Source organism: Sebastes fasciatus, chromosome 8, assembly GCF_043250625.1.
Source record: "Sebastes fasciatus isolate fSebFas1 chromosome 8, fSebFas1.pri, whole genome shotgun sequence".
NCBI lineage: Eukaryota > Metazoa > Chordata > Actinopteri > Perciformes > Sebastidae > Sebastes > Sebastes fasciatus.
In genome coordinates, this window is record NC_133802.1 from 34,350,172 (window position 1) to 34,373,866 (window position 23,695).

Sequence of the window (23,695 nt, forward strand, 5' to 3'; positions counted from 1 at the left end):
ATTCTTCTATTATACTAAGAAGTTTAAAAGCATTTTTGTTTTTCATGGCTTTAAGGGCTTTGATGTAAGAAAGAAACTCAGAATGAAACACATGAAACCAGGTTTCACTTCCATATACTTTGATTTGTGCAAATATCACAACTGCAGAAAGAGGGTCGTTTAAGGTCACATCGGTCATATGACAGCTGTCATGTAAAAAAAAAAGAAATCAATACCAAAACTCCACATTAGTCTTAATAATTAAAGGGGAAAAAGTCTTTAAAATAACAACTCTATCAGCCTGGTACTTCCATAGATCTTATTATATTAATGACTTATTAAAATTTCCAGGCGTGTGAGTTTCATATTGGAGTGAATTTTAACGAGTTTCAAAGAAGTCAATAGTTTACGAGGGTCAGTGAACGCAGCAGAAGCCTGGATCACACTGTAGCCATGGTAGCAGGGGCCGTTACGTCACTCAGTGCCTGCTTTACGGCTGTTGGTCCGCAGTTGACGTGTTGTTGTAGTCCACCTGACTGAGATGAGTCTGTAGTCTCTGGATCACCGCTGAGGACAGACAGAAGGTTTGGACAGCTGTATGGGACAAAACAGGTAATGAGACAAACAGACACGTCATAGACAGACATATTATATTATTATTCATCAGAAACACAGTTTTAAAATGTTTTAATGAGCTATCTTCCTGTTTGACTCTCTGTTAACCCCCTCAGACCCCTCAGGCAGACTGACTTCACTGTCTTCCAGAGGCTCTAGTGGGTTCCGTTTTAGCGCTAGAGTGATGCCACAGATATCATATGAAACTAAAAGACATAATGAATCCATTGATACCATGTCATGGTAGCATGTCGGGAAGGAAGGAGGTTAAATAACGCTGCAAAGTTAGGCTACATTTTGGCGAGGGAAAACTGTCACAACCATTTTTAAAGGGGTCCCTTGACCTCTGACCTCCAGATATGTGGATGTAAATGGTTCTATGGGTACCCACCTAAACAGTCTTGAATCACATAAATTGGGTATCACTGTAAAGCTGAGACTCTGGTGGATCCAATGAGCCCAACTGTATTCATGTGTGATGATGTTAGTCCCCATAGGAGACATTTCATTGACCTCACTGCATAAAATGACCTGTGGTGACCTCTAGGATAATCACAGCCTCATGAAACTTTACAGACACAAACTAGAGACCTAGAGCATTCAGAGGATGGATGGATCAAACTAGAGACCTAGAGCATTCAGAGGATGGATGGATCAGACTAGAGACCTAGAGCATTCAGAGGATGGATGGATCAAACTAGAGACCTAGAGCATTCAGAGGATGGATGGATCAGACTAGAGACCTAGAGCATTCAGAGGATGGATGGATCAGACTAGAGACCTAGAGCATTCAGAGGATGGATGGATCAAACTAGAGACCTAGAGCATTCAGAGGATGGATGGATCAGACTAGAGACCTAGAGCATTCAGAGGATGGATGGATCAAACTAGAGACCTAGAGCATTCAGAGGATGGATGGATCAGACTAGAGACCTAGAGCATTCAGAGGATGGATGGATCAGACTAGAGACCTAGAGCATTCAGAAGATGGATGGATCAGACTAGAGATCTAGAGCATTCAGAGGATGGATGGGTCAGACTAGAGACCTAGAGCATTCAGAGGATGGATGGATCAGACTAGAGACCTAGAGCATTCAGAAGATGGATGGATCAGACTAGAGATCTAGAGCATTCAGAGGATGGATGGGTCAGACTAGAGACCTAGAGCATTCAGAGGATGGATGGATCAGACTAGAGACCTAGAGCATTCAGAGGATGGATGGATCAGACTAGAGACCTAGAGCATTCAGAGGATGGATGGATCAAACTAGAGACCTAGAGCATTCAGAGGATGGATGGATCAGACTAGAGACCTAGAGCATTCAGAAGATGGATGGATCAGACTAGAGATCTAGAGCATTCAGAGGATGGATGGATCAGACTAGAGACCTAGAGCATTCAGAGGATGGATGAATCAGACTAGAGACCTAGAGCATTCAGAGGATGGATGGATCAGACTAGAGACCTAGAGCATTCAGAAGATGGATGGATCAGACTAGAGACCTAGAGCATTCAGAGGATGGATGGATCAGACTAGAGACCTAGAGCATTCAGAAGATGGATGGATCAGACTAGAGATCTAGAGCATTCAGAGGATGGATGGGTCAGACTAGAGACCTAGAGCATTCAGAGGATGGATGGGTCAGACTAGAGACCTAGAGCATTCAGAGGATGGATGGATCAGACTAGAGACCTAGAGCATTCGGAGGATGGATGAATCAGACTAGAGACCTAGAGCATTCGGAGGATGGATGGATCAGACTAGAGACCTAGAGCATTCAGAGGATGGATGGATCAAACTAGAGACCTAGAGCATTCAGAGGATGGATGGATCAGACTAGAGACCTAGAGCATTCAGAGGATGGATGGATCAGACTAGAGACCTAGAGCATTCAGAGGATGGATGGTCTATGGTGGGTCTCAGAGGGTTAATCAACCTACTTAAATTTAAATTGTTAATTTAGTCCACCTTCAGATGATGGCTAATCTATATCTAGATGTAGTGAATAACAACCCAGATTATAGGAAGTACGATGTCCCGCTGTAGACTGTACCAACCTTTGACTGGTGAGTGTTTATATTGCCTCGGGTTATTGTGTAAAAAGTGTTTACAAGCTTTGATTTGTGTTAAAGTTCACAGGGAAACAGAATGGCCGTCCGTGTCATCGTGGTGGGAGCTGGCTGTCGAGGGGAGATCTACTCCAGCTACGCATCCGTCCACCCTGATCGTGTTAAGGTAAGGATGAATCTTAATTGACTGTTTATAAAGACATATTATGGCACCAAAATCTCTGATCTAAGATGAGAAAATAGACAATATATTCATGAAAGTATAATGCCAAGTCTGTCACAGTACAAAATCATCAAATCCATGTTTTCTCTAACAACATAGGTCAGTTTTGATCATAATATTGTTGTTTTTTATTTTTTATTTGAATACGGGGATTTTGCTCATATTTTCCCTGTTGTTTTACTACTTTATTTAAGTAAATGATCTGAATACTTTTTAATACTTTTTTTCCCCAGGTATTAAGTTGTAATGTCTAACTAACAGAGCTCTTGTTATGTCCAGTTCATTAACTCAACTTCACCATTTCAGGTTGTCGGAGTAGCCGATCCAAGGAAATTTGCTCGCACTAAACTCCAACAGCAACACAAAATTGAAGACGAAAACGTATTTGAAGGTGAGCACCAAATTAAATAAAAAAAAATAAATAAAAATGCATTGAATTGTTTATAATTATCTGCCTCATACTAAATGATTGAATGCTCTTTTTTCTAAACTAGACTGGCAGAGTTTAGCTGAAAAAGAGAAGTTTGCAGATGCAGCGTTGATTTGTACTCCAGACCGCCTTCATAAGGTAAACATACAATATATACTGTAGTATATTCTGTATATATACAGGTATGTGTAACCCTCATTCTATTGAACCAGTTTGTGTTCACAGGAACCTGCTGTGGCTTTTGCAAAGAAGGGCTACCATGTTCTGCTGGAGAAACCGATGGCGGTGAGTGTTTTTGTAAATAAACATAAACCATCTTAATACAGAGCATAACTTGATTGACTTTTACAGTAATTTGTTTCATGTTAGTTTGTAATTCTTTATTTTGATTAAAAAAAACTACATAATACAACTTACAACATTACATTTTAGATTATATTTCCTTCAAGCACATTGCAAAGTTCAGAAGAGATGCTATTTAGTGTCAGTAAAACTTTCTTCTCTGTCTGTGATTGTGTGACGCTCGTCGCTTCATGTGACTTCAGACAACTGCTGAAGACTGCACGGCGATCGTGGAGGCTTGCACTCAGAGTGGCGTGATGCTTTCGGTGGGTCATGTTCTCCGGTATCATCCCCTCATCCACAAAATAAAGGTGAACATTTTTCTGTCAAACAAAGACGTCCGTTAGGGTACCTTTTTAAAAAGTAAACCTGAGTTTTAATAAGGAGAGTGGAGCATATTTTGATAGTTTCAATTACAGAAACAGAAACCTTTTTTCACACTGTGACAGGTGGTGAAGAAAATCACAAAATGCAAATGATGTTTTTACCTTCTTTATTTTTATTTTTTAGGAGCTGCTGGATGCCGGAGTCATCGGTGATGTGATGCACATTCAGCACCTTGAGCCGGTGAGAAATAAAGACCCCTCTTCATTAAACAGTATTCCTGCTTCTAGTACATGATGTTTTAGACTGTTACAGATTAACCTTGTCGGCCTCTCGTTCCAGGTCGGGTTCTATCACTTTGCTCACTCGTTTGTTCGGGGGAACTGGAGGAACGAAGCAGAGAGCTCTTTTGCTCTTTTGGCTAAATCGTGCCACGACATCGACTTAATACATCACTGGGCCGGAGCACGCAGGTAAACCATCAGACAGCCGTCAATGATAGACAACAAGCTCGTCAGATGTTCTGTCAGAAGTAAGATGCAGTTAAAGGTGCAGTGTGTAGGATCTGGCGGCTTTTAGCGGTGTGGTTGCAGATTGCAACCTACTGAGTATCCCTCCGCTCACTCCTCCCTTTCCAAGACTGCGGTAACGTGAGCTGCTGAGTGTAAATTCTTGGTAACGCTGTTTACCTCGCTCCGAGTGTAGTTGCCATTTGCTGGAAAATTTCAAATCAAACTTAAATTAAAAGGCCACTGACGCACCGTGGGTATGTGGATTACAAGATGTACGTGTTTCTGATGATTATCCAAAAAAAGCAAGCAAACGAAGCACAAAGGAAACATGGATGTCGCTGCCTCTCTTGTTCTGGTAAAGAAACCATAAGCCCACCCAGGTGCATGCTGGTCCTACCTGCCTATATAACCGCGGTGCCCACAGTGTTACCTAATTCATAAACCAATTACACAAAAAAGGAATATACTAAACAAGAAAATGTTAAAGATAGGGTCGACGATGTTGGAAAGCTAGCATAATCTGAAAGTAGCATGGCCTCAGGAGCTCCGTCTAAACGCCCCGGTGGCCTTCAGGTAACGTAGAAACGTGAAAGTCTCTCTCTAGAGCCCGAGTTTGGTTTGTCCGTTCTGGGCTACTGTAGAAACATGGCGGAGCAACATGAAGAGGACCCGCTCCATATGTAGATATAAACGTCTCATTCTAAGCTAACGAAAACACAACGATTCTTATTGTCAGGTGATTATACACTAATTATGAATAATTATATTCCATTTCTGCTGCCCTGAAATGTTACACACTGTTCCTTTAACACTGTTGTTGGACCTCAGTCTCTGTCTGTGTTTTCAGCTGGACGAGGTCGTTTCCTGTGAGGTCGTTCTGTCCTTTCTGAGATGAATCATCAACTTTGCTGTTTGTTTCTTGGCAGGTGTGTGAAAGTGTCATCATTTGGATCCGTCAGCCACTTCGGAAAAGAAAGCAAGGTCTGTGGTCTCTTCACATTATGTGGCCAAACACAAAGAAATCATCTCTATCACCAAAGAAACCAGTACAGATATGAACAAACTGTTTCTGTGATCATATTCTTCTTTTCCTTTTTATTGTAGAGCTCTAAATGTTTTGTAAAACAGCATGCAACATAATAGCTCTTAAATCCTTTTCAGCGTTGCAGAGGTTTTGTGTCGTTAAGCAGCACAGTCACATGTTTTAAATACACAACAGGGTCAAAAGTGTCCTTAGGAGGCACTCCGTCCGTCGGCATCCCCTCAATGTCCACACATTGTTCCATTAAGTAGGAAATGAGTCATATTTTTCGTCCATTGGCCCAGAGAATACATAAATGTACAGAGAGGAAAAATAACATGTTTATTTATACTTTAAAATAGGAGAGAAGAGAAGATAAGTATAGAAAAGGAATTGAAAAAGAATAAATAAATAGATAAATAAATAAAAATGAGAGATAAAGTTAGAAAATAGAAATAAAAGAATAAAAAAATAGAGTAGGAATAATGATAAATAAAGAAAAAATAAAATAAAAAGAAACAAAGTAAATAGAGATAATAAATCACAACGAAAAAGTAAATAAATAAATAATAACAAAGATGAATAGAAGACAAAAAAATTAAAATCCCCAGGTTGTTACATATTCATTGAGTTCACATCAATTAAGAAAAATTAAGTTATTGGGGACCACTTAGTTAAGAATACATCTGTCCTTTTTTTGTTACGGGTGGGGGGGGGGGGGGGCTGCGGCCTCAACCAGGAGACTGTAATCATCTTCTTAGCTATTAAAAGTAGGACTCTGAGTAGTAATATCCGATTGTTATCTTACGTTTCTGCATTATTGCAAACAGAAATGTCTAAACTAAGCATGAATATGACTTTGCTCGTGTTTCTATCAGCCAACAGGTGCTGGAAGCCGCTGCCTGGATTGTTCAATAGAAGGAGACTGTCCTTACTCAGCATGCAAAATCTACCTGGACAGAGTGAAACGGGTTAACACTTCAACACATTACTTTCATCAATTATTATCTATTATACTTTACAATCTGTGAACATAACATTCAACTTGCTATACATGATTTCATATGTACTCTATGTGTGTGTGTGTGTGTGTGTGTTAGGGTCACACTGGTTGGCCTGTATCCGTCATATGTCCGAACTCGTTCCCCGACATCGAGTCAGTGACCGAGGCCCTGAGGACCGGGCCGTACGGCCGCTGTGTCTACGAGTGTGACAACGACGTCTGCAGTAACCAGGTTAAAAAACACCGGCTCTATAACACACACACACTCTTAGTCTCCACGCCACAACGTACTGTACCATTAAGGTTTGTTGCTGCTTAAATAAAACCTGGACGTACCAGTATCCATGGTGATATAAATTATAAGGTCAAAATATACGGTAGGATCAGAATACTTTCAGTCTGCCCTAATTCCCTAGTATCTGGTTGTTATCTGTTCTGTTGGTCCAGGTTGTGAACATGGAGTTTGAAGGGGGTCTGACGGCAGCCTTCACCATGGTGGCGTTCTCCGAGGAGATATGCGACCGAAAGACAACCATCTTTGGCAGCAAGGTAGGACAGCAAGGTAGGACAGCAAGGTAGGACAGCAAGGTAGGACAGCAAGGTAGGACGGTAAGGTAGGACAGCAAGGTAGGACGGCAAGGTAGGACGGTAAGGTAGGACAGCAAGGTAGGACGGCAAGGTAGGACGGCAAGGTAGGACGGTAAGGTAGGACAGGAAGGTAGGACAAGAAGGTACTGTAGGACAGCAAGGTAGGACAGGAAGGTGCAACAGAGTATTAGGGAAACATTTAGGGAAAAATAAATAATTTAGAGAATAACGTCATAATATTACGAGAATAAAGACAGAAGTTTATAAAGTAGTAATTTTACGTGTTATTTTAGAGGGGAAATAGTGTGAAAATGAGGAACGTGGAGCATCTTGTGAAGTTATACTTTTCACAAATAATCAAATCCTTCATCTTTTGGTACATCAGTACCACATTATCATCAGTATCAGGACCTGGAAAAGATAAACTGAGTTTATTCTGAAGAAAGAACCACACGGACCTGATGGAGAAACTGACTCTTTAGTGGAGGAGGAAATTACTTTATTCTCGTAAAGTTATGACTTTATTTCTCGTAAAGTTGTGACTTTATTCTCTTAATATTACGACTTTTTTCTCGTAAAGTTATGACTTTATTCTCATAATATTAAGACTTTTTTCTTGTAAAGTTATGACTTTTTTTCTCGTAAAGTTGTGACTTTATTTTTGTAATATTAAGATTTTTTTTCCCTTAAGTAGTATAACTTTATTCTCGTAATATTATGACTTTTTTTCTCGTAAAGTTATGACTTTTTTTTCTCGTAAAGTTGTGACTTTATTTTTGTAATATTAAGATTTTTTTTCCCTTAAGTAGTATAACTTTATTCTCGTAATATTATGACTTTTTTTCTCGTTGAGTTATGACTTTATTCTCATTAAATTACAACTTTTTTCTAGATTTTTTTCCCCTCCATGTGGCCCTAATAATCCGTCGTAGATTAGCTATGGTATGAAAACTCACTTTTCAGTCAACGGTTTGACCGATTTTTAAAAAATGTCTTCACATTTGTGCTCGCCAGAGAACATTTACAACAAAGGAAATTTAAAAACTTCAGTTGCAGGAAGAAATAGGTTAACTGTAATGTAATTATTAAAACCAAATTTAAGTTACTGTATCATGGTATGACCAAACAAAATCATATAGTGATACATGTGGCCTCGCATCAGTTAAATAATACCTATGTAACGTCTTCTTCTCAGGGGGAGCTGTCATGTGACGGCCATGAGATACGTGTGTTTGACTTTCTGACCCAAAGAACCACAAAGCACAAGCCACACGATGACACCCCCAGGCACTTTGGCATGATTGGACACGGTGGAGCAGACTACCACCTTATGGATGCCTTCGTTTCTGCTGTGGCAGTGAGTACTTCTAAATACTAGTTTCTGTTGTTGCAGTATATGAACAGCGTTGATTTGAAACATTAAGAATATTCACTGTACCTGTTGAGGAGGCACTAAGTTCATGTGTAGGACTTGGAAACGCTGACTGCGATGGTTGAGTGTGTGTGTGTGTGTGTGTGTTTCTCAACACAGAACAATGATCCATCCCTGATCCGCTCGGGTCCCGAGGAGACGCTGCTGAGCCATTTGCTGGTGTTTGAAGCGGAGCGCTCGCGGCTGGAGAGCAGGGTGGTGTACTGTGGTGACATTGGGAGGAGCTAGACGACTGAAAAACACATGGAAATTATTTCACCTTAAAAATCAAACACTATAATGAAGCTTAGCAGAAGAAAGTCAGACATAAAGACTCTCTCTCTCTCTCTCGCCTTTACTCATCAGCTGACTCTGGCTGTTCACTCTTTGAAGTTAAACCAATCAGCTAAACTGACGGCCAAATTATGAATTGTAATGATTTAGTTGATATTGCTCAGGGATTTTAATACTGTGTTTTTGTGTGTGAGAGTGAACCTGTTTTTATATCCCCGCAACAACTTAGTCTGTCCTTGTTTCCAGAGCAGACCTCGGAAACTATTTAACTTAGGAGCTTCAAATGTGGTATGATGGTTGACAGTGTGGTGTAGTTGTGCCTGTTGGGGGTTAGGTTGGGGGCCTAAATGTTTCATAATAACAAGCTAGATTGTGCTCAATAGACTAATTCCATTAGAAGTACTACGCCAAGAACGTTGTTGTTCATTGTGTCACATTGTTATCATTTGTTGATTAAGAAGTGTTCATGTAAAGTATTTTTTTTAAATTTCTAGTAAAATCTGTGTGATTTAAATTGTCTTTGAATTGTTGTTTGCTCTTAATGTCGTCCCACTTACTATCTATCCATCATCTATCTACCACACACAATAGGACTCGTGTGCAGAATATATCTCAGGATATTCATGAGTGCTGACCAGTTTGTTGTCAGTTGATCTGTCACTCTGAACAGCGTTGAATCCTCAGAGAGGAGACACTACGGGCAGAAAACATCATCGTTCATGCACTGGTCAACTTTGACGTTTTGGGCTATTTTGTTTCCATAACATGTTTTTTTTTCAGACTAGTGGAAAGAAAACATCCAAAATACACATTTAGGTGTTTATTTTATTACTTTGTATATTTGCGTCTGTAGATTTCTCCTAAATTCACCAAAAGTTAGCATTAGATAACGCCTCATTTGCATATTTAAACATTAAATATCAGAGAACTTGTGATATGAAAAATAATTGTCTTAATGTAAATAATCAAGTGTGGAAGTTTCATGGTGATATCTACAGTATTAGTTAGACATGTTTACCCTTTTCACCTGTAGTGTCTTGCTAAATGTAAGAAATTATACAATACATATCTTCAAAGGCTGATTTCTTTAAATGAGTTTTTTCTCAGAAATCTCCACTTCAGCAGCTTACATCCACCAAACTTCCCAGTTTCATTCCTATCGATATCCTGAAGGTTTTTACTCAGGGGTTTGTTCAAATATCATTCACAGTCTGATTTATATAATATTTTAAACCTAAAAACATGGCGGAAATGTTTTTTTATGGCTGTTGACAGTTATAAAAATTGATATTCAAAATCTTGTCTGTAAAATCTTTTGACTGTAATATGTCAACAAAATGAAACAACCTGGCTTTATCCAATGTTCAGATTTCTTTTCTGAAAATGTGTGCAAATTAGCACAGATTTGATAAGATAATGCCTCATTTGCATATTTAAAAATACATTTTCAGAAAACTTTTAATACAAAAAAAAAATGTGTCTTAATGTAAGTTATCAACTGGGGAAGTTTCATGGTGATATTTTTAAAATACCGTTAAATACCCAAATACTACTGAGCTATGGAGAGAATAATACATTAAACAACTAAAATAAATAAGTACCGCTGACTGTGAACACATATGCATTAATATACAATATACATAAATATGCCATTAGCTCTCACATTTCTTTTAAATCAATAACTGATATATTGAAGCTTCAGATCATATTACGTCCATCTAAACAATCACTAAAAATCATACAGTATAATACAGCTTTAAGGAAATGTAAAAGCTCAGCACAGACTTGTTTCCAGTAGCTCATGGCAGCTCTGAGGAGCAGAATCAACCGTTAAGATCAGGTAAGTCGCTATTCCCTTTCCTCCGGTTCTGAGGGGTAACAAATAGAAAACTTTCTCTTCTTTTCGGCCAGGGCATCTCATTCTCGATCAGTTTCAGGAGATCCTTTCTACTCGTTGGCTCCGATGCCTGCAGCAGCACCGACTCCACCTTGTCCTGGTCGTCGCTGATGATCACAGACATCACACACGTGCAGTTTATTTTCAAGCGTACATCAAACCAAAAAGCTACCAAGAGGTTGATTAATGATTATGGTATCACTAACAGTCTGCCTGTGACTGATTATTCTGTATGATTGATCTTTGAGCGTCATGTCTGATACTTGCAGACTTATCAAGATGAAATAGAAACACCTACGTAGGTGCAGGAGTGGCGACAGCAGCAGTGGTGAGGTTGGCAGCTGGGGGGGTTATTCCCAGGAGCTTCCCAGCAATGCGGCCGAGACTGTCAGTGTCCTGGAGGAGAGAAAGGATATTTATTATGTGATAGGCATTTTACATCAGTTTTTAAGCTCCCATATTCCATTTTCACAAAAAAGAGGTTGCTAAGAGACCCCCATGGCCATGGCGGGCGATCCCGACTGACTTTACTGTCCTTCAGAGGCTCTAGTAGGTGGTGTTTCATGTCCACATACCCACTGGTTAGGGCTCTCCTGGTAGTGAAGGAAGGACTGCAGAGTGAGGAGCTCGATGACTCGGCTCTCCACCCTCCTCAGGTACTCGATGATGATTTCATCCTGGACGCCATCAGAGGAGCCCAACTGGTCACAAGTCACAGAGCTGCCGTAGCTGATCTGAAGCAATGATCCAACACCTAGTACAAGTAAGTGAGATATAACAACAAAAATTACAATACTTCTACAAGACTGATGTTATTACACTTATTCGATCTTCCACTGTAAGAAGAAACTTTCATTGTCTACCAGGTTATTAGCTATTTACTATACTTGTCTATACTTATTCATGTATACTATAGCTCAGTCATTCCCAAAGTCTGGGTCGGGACCCACCGGAGGGTCGCGGGAGATTTTTATTGCAGAATTTCTTCCAGAGTCTTTTAATCAACATTTATATCTGCACTATGAGCCACATGAAGGAGCCTGAATCTTCATATTGCTCTGATAACAGTAGCTGAACGTTGAATCTAATATGAAAGGCTAGTGTACATCCTGTTTGTTTTACTGATGAGAGAAAAAAAAATGAGAGCCTGTTAACTCCAACTAAATGCTTTTATTTGGTCTCATTTATCATGTGTATATGTTTTCAATAACACATGTTGTGATTTATCAAAGGTCTCTCTTTGAAATGGCTTGTTCACCTATTCAAGATAATATGAAGTGATGCAGAAATGGCAGTCAGGAACGTTCATTTACGCACAAATTCACTCGTCTCATGATTTATAGATAAGGTCTATTGTGAATTGGGTCGGGATGGTTTGTCATTTTTAAAAAGTCTCCAGAAAAAAGTTTGGGGAAACACGGCTATATCTGATGACAGGTGCTCTTGCTGGTTCTGCTGTCAAGATTACATCTACTGTTGCTGCTCAACACAGAGCAGATTTATGTGAATTTAACAACACAAGCGCTTCTTGCCTCTGTTTATGTGACCAAAGTGGGGAGGGATATTTAGACTTCGGACATGAGGCAACCAGAATCAGGGGCAGAGAACCAGGAAATTCCACCAATAAGGGGCCTTTATTTCGGATGAACTAATATTATTCGAGAATAAAGTCATAACTTTCTGAGAAAAAAGTCATATTCCGAGAATAAAGTCATAACTTTATGAGAAAAAGTCTTAATATTATGAGAATAAAGTCATAATATTATAAAGTAGTAATTTAACGTGTTATTTTCTTTTTTCTCGTAAAGTTATGATTTTATTCTAAAAATATCTTTTTTTGTGTTACCTTCATCACAATGCTCAAATGTTTTGCAGCTCCAGACAGATTTGTTTTTTTTTGCTTAAAATGGCTCTTTTGACAGTAAAGGTTGCTGACCCCTGGACTAGACATTCATATAGCGTATATGCTATATCTTGCTGTACCTTTTTTGAGCTGATCGAGGAGCTTTTCGATGACCTCGGCACGCTTCTGATAACCTGCCAGCTGCTGCTCCGTTTCCTCTCGCTTGATGGAAACTTTCTTCTGCAGAGCCCGATGCTGCTCCTGCTGCCGCTGCTCCTCAGCCACTACGATCTCCCGCTCATCGCAAAGCTTACAGTCCAAGACATAACGGAAGACAGCGTACAACCGCATTACATTTGTTTCCCTTCTTTATCTCTCTCCCTTTCTCTCCAACACACACCAACCTGAGAGATCTGCCTTTGAATGCTCTCTGCTTCATTGTGCTGATAGTTGACAAATTTCAGTAAAGTGTAGCTCTGCTCCTCCACTAATAAAAGAAATAGATCACAACATATTTTGATTGCTGATTAAAAATGCACAATTTCCATTGCCTCGGTCATTTTTAATGGGGACTTACTTTGTATGAAGTTCCTGACCAGTGTCTCCAGGTCGCTTTCTTCTGTCTTTGTGAGGATCTTTTTGATCGCATCCTCAAACTCTTCCGCTCCCAATTCCTCGGACTCCAAATGCTTGGGCTCCACTGTGGGGACAAATGAAGTGAAACTGAAGTGGAACTCACACACTGCAAGGTCCTTACTTTATCTATCATACCCGATGGGTGAATCTTGCACCAGAGTTGCTGTATATACTATAAGGAATGATGTACAGCACTTTTTGGGGGGGGAAATTAGTCTTGGGTTACAGAGCTACCCCCCATGGACTTGTATTGATGAATGTCTCCTTATTCAGCTTATTACTGACTTACTAAAGGTGTATATCATTTAAAATGGCATATTAATTCAAAATGATTAGATAAAGAAAATTCAAAGAATAGCTCAGCACGACTGAAATCACAGAAATATTGCAGTAACATTGTAATATAAGATATAAACACTTAATTGTATGTGTGTGTATTCAAACTGTTGTGCTCTCAACAGAAAAACCTTCTATTTTTCTCTTTGTCAGGCATTAATTAGTCAAGCAGTAACATCTTTTAAACACAAGGTGTCACTAGTTCATTTGATTAGAAGTCAACACATACGCTGACCAGAGGCCTGTACTAAGAAGCAGGATTTGGGGTTAGCGAGGTAACTTCAGGGTTAACCCTTCAGGGTTTTCCGTCCTACGAAGGTGGATCACTTCTTACCGGGGTAGATTGCCATGGTAACTGATGCTGAACAGCTAACCTGCTCCAGATCACCATGGTAACTGATGCTGAACAGCTAACCTCCTCCAGATCACCATGGTAACTGATGCTGAACAGCTAACCTGCTCCAGATCACCATGGTAACTGATGCTGAACAGCTAACCTGCTCCAGATCGCCATGGTAACTGATGCTGAACAGCTAACCGGCTCCGGAGCGGGTTATGTTCCAGATAAGAGATCAACTCGTATAAAAGCACCGCCTACTGACCAATCAGAGCTCTATGCGGTGATTGAATGTTAATATAATGTTTATCACTTTGAATTATGTTTTTATATATTTTTTTTTTTTACTTGCTCTCAACAGGGACTGTTAGGGCTGACCCGAATGCTTCAAAGCTTCGACCGTTGCCATGGTAATCGATTTCCAAATCAGTATTTGACTGCTTTGTTTTTTTGGTTTTTTTTATTGTTGGTTTTTAATGTATATATAAAAGTATGTAATTATGTATAAATCCCCAAATGGCCAATGAAATAAGGAATAATCCCACACATTAAGTATTATTAGCTATTCTCAGACGGATATCGCTGAGAAGTGCGTGTGTGTACAGTAGAGGGAGATAGAGACAGACAGAGGAACATGTCAGCCTGCTATGCTGCAAAGCTTCCAATACCTCCGAATACCTCCGAATACTTCTCATCAAAGCTTTAAAGCCCAAAAAATGGTATTCAGGACAGCCCTCGTTTACCTGCATTCAACCAAAGCCTGCTCAAACATGATTGGTCAATACTAATAATGGTTTCTCTCATTGTTCGATGTTTTATTTGGTGTGAAGCACTTTGTAACGGCATGTTTTAAAAGGTGCTTTACAAATAAAGTTTTACTTACTTACTTACTACTCGGACAACAAACGGAAACCAGAACCACTTCCAATGCCAAAATCTTGTCCCATTGCCTACAGATTGTCATGTGACTGCAGAATCTGTTTACAGAGATTACCTTTTCTGTGGTCGACATCCTGGCTGGTGCGTGCCACAGCCTTTATGTCCAGGAAAACCACAGAGTTGCAGTAATGATACATTTCTCGTTCCAGGTTGCTCATCTCTTTGATGCACAGAGCCATGTCCTTAGCATTCTGATCCACCAGCATCCTCTTTCTGTCACGGATCTTCACACTAGGTGTAGCCATAAATATACAGTACAACAAACTGGACAGTTATACATTGTGTATGTACTTCATCTTCATGAATCTAAGATGTTAGCTATGGTAAAAAGTAAGCAGATACATTCAACTGCTTCTTTGTAAGCACGTTAGTCACTGTCAAAATAAATTAATCTTCTTTCCTGTGCCTGATAAGTAAAAATATGAATATGCACTCTAACCTAACAATTGTGACAAGAAATGCAACTAGACTTAAGAGTTCTGCAGAGTGGCTTACCTGTCATCGAAGGCTTTAGAGCATTTAGTCATCAGGTTACAAATATCCTTGTGAGTTGCCTGCAGCTCCTGGATGAGATAATACAGAGTTAACTCTCTGGCACCTCTTCCTTGGTATTCCCCCAGTTGCTAAATATCGGCAGGAAGTAGCAACAGCAAAATGCTAATTTAAGAACTGACTGATGTTAAGTGATCGTACCTTTTCCAGACAAGATTGAACATGTAGGAACTGTTTCTTCTCTATCTGCAGTACCTTCAGCTCCTCCCTCAACTCTCCATTTCTGCTCATCATCTTATTGAAGCATTTGCGATCCTAGAATAGAAAAATACCTTAAAGTAATGTTTATGTTTACTAGTAACAGGTGTCACAAATACGAAGTGGGTGCAAATCTAATTCTAATTTATGGTAAAGTTAATTCTCTGTGTAACACTAACCTTGTCCAGTTTGTTTTCTATATGGCGAATGTTTTTCAGTAAGTTATGTGTAGTTTCCCCACGAGCCTTCTTTCCTGCCAACTTCTTCTCCCATTCTAAAATCTGAAAACAAAGCAAACAAATAGGGGCACCTGCGGTAAGAAAAACAAGGGAAATACACTGTGTGGCATTCTGTGATTGGTCCATGAGAAAACACTATTCACCTGATCTTCCAAAGATGCCACTTTGGCTTTTTCTGCGTCAAGCTCCACATCTATTCTGTCTCCGCAGGCCAACATGGCAGTAAGGTCTTGAGCAACGCAAGCATCAGTCCAACGTTTAAAATGACTCTGAGAGACTCTGAGACCGCGTAAAAGCTCTTCACGTTCATCCTGGAGCCTCTGGATCTCTCGTCTGAACACACAAACACATAAATACACACAATGTTTGGAAAAAACCTGTGAAACGTGCAGAGGATATAACAAGTTACGCCTCAGGCACACACGAAAACATAGAAATGCCTTTAAAAGCTACATAAATCTAATTATTTTGAGTATTAGCTGTTGTTTTTACTTCATACTCTTACTACTTAGGATCTACAAGGCATCCTAGACTGGCATAGTTTGCTTCTGTCTTGGGTGATTAAATTCAATGACTAAAAACACACTTTATTAAAGATTATGGTATTTACGGAGGCTCAAAACATCCTTGAATCTCTGTAAAATGTCTCTGGATCTGGCAAAAGATAAAGGAAGCCACTTACTCGTCTCTTAAGATGAGGTTTTGGGTTTTCTTAGTATATTCCCGCTTGGCTTCCTCAGCTCTGCGATACTGCAGCTGCAGTTTGTTCAGGTCTGTTTCAGCTGCATTCAAAATATATGTTGAAGCTATGTCCCATTTCATAATCATCAAAGTTACTGTTCAATCAATTAGCTATATGTTTAATTTGGGTCATAGAAAGGAGGCATTTTCTATCATTGGTGTGAGAGATACCTAACAGTTGGCTCATCAGATTATTGTGAATCAAGCAAATTATTATTTATAATGTGAAACAGCCCTCAAGTAACATGTTTGTACACAAAAATGCAGCTGTAGCTACATTTGTTATTGGTTCAGACTGGTATTTAACTCTACCTAGAGTCTGGGTAGCCTGATGTAGTAGTTAATGCATAACTTACAAACATTCAGTGGTACTTGACTTCTGACAGCAGATGATCGACTCATGTTGAATCACGTTATGGTCCACCTGAAGAATAAAACAACAATAAAGCTTTAACCCAGAGGTCAGCAACCTGCCTCTCTTCAGCTCCTCTCCAGTGGCTCTCTGTGCATTTTAAAAAATGGAAATGAATAACTGTTTTTTGTTTACATTTTCATTTTTATTGTCATTGTTGTAGGTCTATAGTACGACGGAGTATTAGGGCCACATTGAGGAAAAAAAATTAATCTGAGATTTAGAGAATAAAGTCATAATATTACAAGAATAAAGTCATAGTATTACAAGAATCAAGTCATAATATTACGAGAATAAAGTCATAATATTACAAGAATAAAGTCATAATATTACGAGAATAAAGTCATAATATTACAAGAATAAAGTCATAATATTACAAGAATAAAGTCATAATATTACGAGAATAAAGTCATAATATTACAAGAATAAAGTCATAATATTATGAGAATAAAATAAGAAGTTTAGGAGAAAAAAGTCATAATATTACGAGAATAAAGTCATAATATTACGAGAATAAAGTCATAATATTACAAGAATAAAGTCATAATATTATGAGAATAAAGTAAGAAGTTTAGGAGAAAAAAGTCATATTACGAGAATAAAGTCATAATATTACGAGAATAAAGTCATAATATTACGAGAATAAAGTCATAATATTATAAAGTAGTAGTTGTACGTGTTATTTTCTTTTTTTCTCCTTAAATTATGACTTTATTCTCGTAATATTATGACTTTATTCTGTAATTCTCAGATGTTTTTTCCCTCTATGTGGCCCTAATACTCCGTAGTACATTGTCTCTGGTCCCCACTGCATTAGACTGATATACTATATACTTAGACTATAAACTGTGTATAAACTGTATAATGTTTTGCGGCTCCAGACAGAATTATTTTTTTGCCTAAAATGTCTCTTTTGATAGTAAAGGTTGCTGAGCCCTGCGCTAACGTTAACAGATTAATACCAAGTTGAACATTATGTGACAACAAAGGGACATTTACAACATATGACATTAACCTACCTAACATAACGCTAACTAACATTAACCTATCTAACATAACGCTAACTAACATTAACCTATCTAACATAACGCTAACTAACATTAACCTATCTAACATAACGCTAACTAACATTAGCCTATCTAACATAACGCTAACTAACATTAGCCTATCTAACATAACGCTAACTAACATTAACCTATCTAACATAACGCTAACTAACATTAGCCTATCTAACATAACGCTAACTAACATTAACCTATCTAACATAACGCTAACTAACATTAGCCTATCTAACATAACGCTAACTAACATTAGCCTATCTAACATAACGCTAACTAACATTAGCCTATCTAACATAACGCTAACTAACATTAACCTATCTAACATAACGCTAACTAACATTAACCTATCTAACATAACGCTAACTAACATTAACCTATCTAACATAACGCTAACTAACATTAGCCTATCTAACATAACGCTAACTAACATTAGCCTATCTAACATAACGCTAACTAACATTAACCTATCTAACATAACGCTAACTAACATTAACCTATCTAACATAACGCTAACTAACATTAACCTATCTAACATAACGCTAACTAACATTAACCTATCTAACATAACGCTAACTAACATTAACCTATCTAACATAACGCTAACTAACATTAGCCTATCTAACATTAACATATCTAACATAACGCTAACTAACATTAGCCTATCTAACATAACGCTAACTAACATTAACCTATCTAACATAACGCTAACTAACATTAACCTATCTAACATAACGCTAACTAACATTAGCCTATCTAACATAACGCTAACTAACATTAGCCTATCTAACATAACGCTAACTAACATTAGCCTATCTAACATAACGCTAACTAACATTAGCCTATCTAACATAACGCTAACTAACATTAACCTATCTAACATAACGCTAACTAACATTAACCTATCTAACATAACGCTAACTAACATTAACCTATCTAACATAACGCTAACTAACATTAACCTATCTAACATAACGCTAACTAACATTAGCCTATCTAACATAACGCTAACTAACATTAGCCTATCTAACATAACGCTAACTAACATTAACCTATCTAACATAACGCTAACTAACATTAACCTATCTAACATAACGCTAACTAACATTAACCTATCTAACATAACGCTAACTAACATTAGCCTATCTAACATAACGCTAACTAACATTAGCCTATCTAACATAACGCTAACTAACATTAACCTATCTAACATAACGCTAACTAACATTAGCCTACCTAACATAACGCTAACTAACATTAGCCTACCTAACATAACGCTAACTAACATAACGCTAACTAACATTAACCTATCTAACATAACGCTAACTAACATTAGCCTATCTAACATAACGCTAACTAACATTAACCTATCTAACATAACGCTAACTAACATTAGCCTACCTAACATAACGCTAACTAACATTAGCCTACCTAACATAACGCTAACTAACATAACGCTAACTAACATTAACCTATCTAACATAACGCTAACTAACATTAGCCTATCTAACATAACGCTAACTAACATAACGCTAACTAACATTAACCTATCTAACATAACGCTAACTAACATTAGCCTATCTAACATAACGCTAACTAACATTAGCCTACCTAACATAACGCTAACTAACATTAGCCTATCTAACATAACGCTAACTAACATTAGCCTATCTAACATAACGCTAACTAACATTAACCTATCTAACATAACGCTAACTAACATTAACCTATCTAACATAACGCTAACTAACATTAACCTATCTAACATAACGCTAACTAACATTAGCCTATCTAACATAACGCTAACTAACATTAGCCTATCTAACATAACGCTAACTAACATTAACCTATCTAACATAACGCTAACTAACATTAACCTATCTAACATAACGCTAACTAACATTAACCTATCTAACATAACGCTAACTAACATTAACCTATCTAACATAACGCTAACTAACATTAGCCTATCTAACATTAACATATCTAACATAACGCTAACTAACATTAGCCTATCTAACATAACGCTAACTAACATTAACCTATCTAACATAACGCTAACTAACATTAACCTATCTAACATAACGCTAACTAACATTAGCCTATCTAACATAACGCTAACTAACATTAGCCTATCTAACATAACGCTAACTAACATTAGCCTATCTAACATAACGCTAACTAACATTAGCCTATCTAACATAACGCTAACTAACATTAACCTATCTAACATAACGCTAACTAACATTAACCTATCTAACATAACGCTAACTAACATTAACCTATCTAACATAACGCTAACTAACATTAACCTATCTAACATAACGCTAACTAACATTAGCCTATCTAACATAACGCTAACTAACATTAGCCTATCTAACATAACGCTAACTAACATTAACCTATCTAACATAACGCTAACTAACATTAACCTATCTAACATAACGCTAACTAACATTAACCTATCTAACATAACGCTAACTAACATTAGCCTATCTAACATAACGCTAACTAACATTAGCCTATCTAACATAACGCTAACTAACATTAACCTATCTAACATAACGCTAACTAACATTAGCCTACCTAACATAACGCTAACTAACATTAGCCTACCTAACATAACGCTAACTAACATAACGCTAACTAACATTAACCTATCTAACATAACGCTAACTAACATTAGCCTATCTAACATAACGCTAACTAACATTAACCTATCTAACATAACGCTAACTAACATTAGCCTACCTAACATAACGCTAACTAACATTAGCCTACCTAACATAACGCTAACTAACATAACGCTAACTAACATTAACCTATCTAACATAACGCTAACTAACATTAGCCTATCTAACATAACGCTAACTAACATAACGCTAACTAACATTAACCTATCTAACATAACGCTAACTAACATTAGCCTATCTAACATAACGCTAACTAACATTAGCCTACCTAACATAACGCTAACTAACATTAACCTATCTAACACTGGTTGCTACTTTAGCCATAGATACATAATGCTGCATTAACGCTAGTTAAAATAATATACACATTTTAGTATATTAATACTCAGTGTTAACAAGGTAAACATGTTTAATCTCAGGTAGTTAACATCAGATTGAGATAGTTAACATTAACTAGCTAACTGAGTTATCGTTAGCATTATTTAACCAGCTAGAGTAGCTCACATCACTGAACTGGTTATCTCCTCAGCGCTAACTCTGAGCTAAGTTAGCTAGTTAAAGCTAACTCTGAGCTAAGTTAGCTAGTTAAAGCTAACTCTAAGCTAAGTTAGCTAGTTAAAGCTAACTCTGAGCTAAGTTAGCTAGTTAAAGCTAACTCTAAGCTAAGTTAGCTAGTTAAAGCTAACTCTGAGCTAAGTTCGCTAGTTAAAGCTAACTCTGAGCTAAGTTAGCTAGTTAAAGCTAACTCTGAGCTAAGTTAGCTAGTTAAAGCTAACTCTACGTTAAGTTAGCTAGTTAAAGCTAACTCTAAGCTAAGTTAGCTAGTTAAAGCTAACTCTAAGCTAAGTTAGCTAGTTAAAGCTAACTCTGAGCTAAGTTAGCTAGTTAAAGCTAACTCTGAGCTAAGTTAGCTAGTTAAAGCTAACTCTGAGCTAAGTTAGCTAGTTAAAGCTAACTCTGAGCTAAGTGCGTTATAGTTAAAGACAGTTCCATATACAGGTCGGAGTGATTTACCGTCAGATGGAGACCAAGATGTTTCAAAGTGTATTTACCGACTCTGTTGGATAAATACACCAGCAACTTTATTTCAGTTAGTCTCCTTTAGTTAGGAGCAGCTACCGGTACCGTTATTATGGATTACAAGCTGCCGTTAGCAGCTAGCTAGCCACCAGCTAGTACCGTAACGGTGGCTAGCTACTAACGAGCTTTATCGCTACGTTAACTGCGTTAGCTAGTTAAAGCTAACTCTGAGCTAACTGCGTTAGCTAGTTAAAGACAGTTACATATACAGGTCGGAGTGATTTACCGTCAGATGGAGACCAAGATGTTTCAAGGTGTGTGTTTATCGACTATGTTGGATAAATAAACTATCAACTTTAGTTTAGTTAGAACATTAGGTGAGTTAGTCTCTAGTGCAGCTAGCTAGCAACAACTATAACCGTTAGCCGTTATTATTTGAATTCCAACTACCGTTATCTACCGTTATCTACCGTTAACTACCGTTATCTACCGTTAACTACAGTTAACTACCGTTATCTACCGTTAACTACCGTTATCTACCGTTAACTACCGTTATCTACCGTTAGCTGCCGTTAGCTACCGTGTCTTAGTTAGTCAACGTTATCAATGTGCTGAGACGTTAACAGTTAACGTTACATTAGTTAGTTAGTTAGTTAGTTAGTTAGCTAGTTAACTAGCTGGTTTACATCAGAGACAAACCGAATTAAGTACAATCAAATAAATCAATAATGAATGAAACTTAATAGCAGTTCGTAGCTAGGATAACACGTGTCACAAACATGGGGCCAGTTTTGCAGACATCAGCAGGTGGCGGTGTTTACGACTATCACTGCTCAAGCTGGCTTCAGATAGACAGTCATCAGGGCCCGAGCAGCAGCACCGTCGGGCCAGCGAAGGCTCTATTGAAACTCAAGTGTTTCTTATTATTCTCCCAAATGAATCACCTCTTTGACGACCTTATTATGCTCAAACGGTTGTTAAACTTGGCAGACTTATCAGACGCGGTGAAAGTATTTTAAAGGTCTCGGGCTTGGGTGTTGCAAAATGGCTCGCTAGCGCCCCCTAGGAAAATTGGACAAAATGAGCCCCTTGCTCCGGTTTCACCTACATGTATGAAATTTGTCAGACAGATGTAACATGTGGAGACGCAGAAAAAAGCCTCTTGGAGGTATGCCCGAAACTCAACAGGAAGTCAGCCATGTTGAATTTATGGTGCGATTTTCGCCCATTTTTGGCGTTTTATAGGCCGTGTACTTTAACGAACTCCTCCTACAGATTTAATCAGATCGACTTGAAATTTGGTCAGAACCATCTTAAGACCTTGAGGATGAAAACTTATCAAAATGGTGAGCTTTCACTGAACGACCTAACCGTGGCGTGGCGGCCATTTTGAGCCATTCGCCATGAAATAGGATGTTGTTGTAACTCGACTGTACATAGTCCGATCTGCCCCAAAGTCCTCAGGCATGATGATGGTCCAGTCCTGAGGACATTTACATGCAAAAATATACTCATAGCCCCGCCCCAAGACATTAGCCGCGCCCCCTTTCATAACTCATGAACCGTTTGTCGTAGAGTCTTGTGGCAGGCGTCATTGCGCTCATCAGAGTTCCGGTTTCAACGTGCCCGGCCGCGTCAGTCTGCTTCCCACCAGTACCCCTGGCGCGCGGTAAGGTGCAAGGGCCCGTTCATCGCTGCTCGCAGCTTTAAAGCGTTTTTTTTTTTACTGAAAGCATTTAAAAGTTAGTGAAGGATGCTCTGAATTTGCTACAACAATCAGTATCGTAAAAAATAACTTTCCTCCTTGTGGGATTCAGCTGTTGTCTAAACTTGCTGAAGCAGAAGATGCCTGCAGGTATCTTTCCGGAAGCAAATGCTGCTCATAGTTTTCACCATCATCATGCTTTTTGTTTTATAACCATCAGTTTTATTGTAATAAATAAGCAAGTAAAGCTGAACAGGTAATCACTGTTCACGCAGTC

The 23,695-nt window shown here is 38.3% G+C and overlaps 2 protein-coding genes across 6 annotated transcripts; one reads left to right on the plus strand and one right to left on the minus strand.

The window, feature by feature from the left end:
- Nucleotides 1-448: 448 nt before the first annotated feature.
- LOC141772033 (putative oxidoreductase YteT) lies at nt 449-9,331 on the plus strand. 2 transcript variants are annotated; one of them, XR_012594819.1, is made up of 14 exons: nt 449-591; nt 2,728-2,830; nt 3,194-3,278; nt 3,382-3,455; nt 3,543-3,602; nt 3,863-3,970; nt 4,170-4,226; nt 4,326-4,456; nt 5,422-5,476; nt 6,395-6,487; nt 6,617-6,751; nt 6,967-7,081; nt 8,303-8,464; nt 8,639-9,331. XR_012594819.1 is itself a non-coding variant. In XM_074642683.1 (14 exons), the coding sequence occupies exons 1-14, from the start codon at nt 578-580 to the stop codon at nt 8,765-8,767; spliced, it is 1,308 nt and encodes a 435-aa protein (XP_074498784.1). In that variant the 5' UTR covers nt 450-577; the 3' UTR covers nt 8,768-9,331. The 2 variants fall into 2 exon arrangements, 1 of the variants encoding a protein (XP_074498784.1); XM_074642683.1 differs by having other exon boundaries at nt 450-591; nt 6,967-7,068.
- Nucleotides 9,332-9,785: 454 nt separating this feature from the next.
- LOC141772029 (outer dynein arm-docking complex subunit 1-like) lies at nt 9,786-22,511 on the minus strand. Of its 4 annotated transcripts, none has more exons than XM_074642679.1 (15): nt 22,493-22,511; nt 16,887-16,954; nt 16,472-16,571; nt 15,933-16,122; nt 15,730-15,831; nt 15,548-15,607; nt 15,296-15,423; nt 14,856-15,031; nt 13,130-13,252; nt 12,957-13,039; nt 12,693-12,861; nt 11,285-11,463; nt 11,008-11,105; nt 10,355-10,816; nt 9,786-9,804 (listed from the first exon to the last, which is right to left on the minus strand). In XM_074642679.1, exons 2-14 carry the CDS (start codon nt 16,930-16,932, stop codon nt 10,636-10,638), a joined length of 1,635 nt encoding a protein of 544 aa, XP_074498780.1. In that variant the 5' UTR covers nt 16,933-16,954; nt 22,493-22,511; the 3' UTR covers nt 9,786-9,804; nt 10,355-10,635. The 4 variants fall into 4 exon arrangements, with proteins under 4 accessions (XP_074498780.1, XP_074498778.1, XP_074498781.1 ...); XM_074642677.1 differs by lacking the exon at nt 22,493-22,511 and adding an exon at nt 22,000-22,294; XM_074642680.1 differs by lacking the exon at nt 22,493-22,511 and adding an exon at nt 22,000-22,290 and having other exon boundaries at nt 15,296-15,363; nt 15,494-15,607.
- Between the last annotated feature and the right edge of the window lie 1,184 nt (nt 22,512-23,695).

Bases quoted from the DNA above. Each gene is read 5' to 3' on its own strand.
- LOC141772033 (XM_074642683.1), top strand. The intron at 3,603-3,862 runs GTGAGTGTTTTT...ATGTGACTTCAG, and splicing joins TGCTGGAGAAACCGATGGCG to ACAACTGCTGAAGACTGCAC. The intron at 4,227-4,325 runs GTGAGAAATAAA...CTCTCGTTCCAG, and splicing joins ACATTCAGCACCTTGAGCCG to GTCGGGTTCTATCACTTTGC.
- LOC141772029 (XM_074642679.1), bottom strand. From the start codon at position 16,932: ATGAGTCGATCATCTGCTGTCAGAAGTCAAGTACCACTGAATGTTT. The intron at 15,832-15,932 runs GTGAATAGTGTT...CTTTGTTTTCAG, and splicing joins TGGCATCTTTGGAAGATCAG to ATTTTAGAATGGGAGAAGAA. The intron at 13,040-13,129 runs GTAAGTCCCCAT...TTCTTTTATTAG, and splicing joins GGTCAGGAACTTCATACAAA to TGGAGGAGCAGAGCTACACT.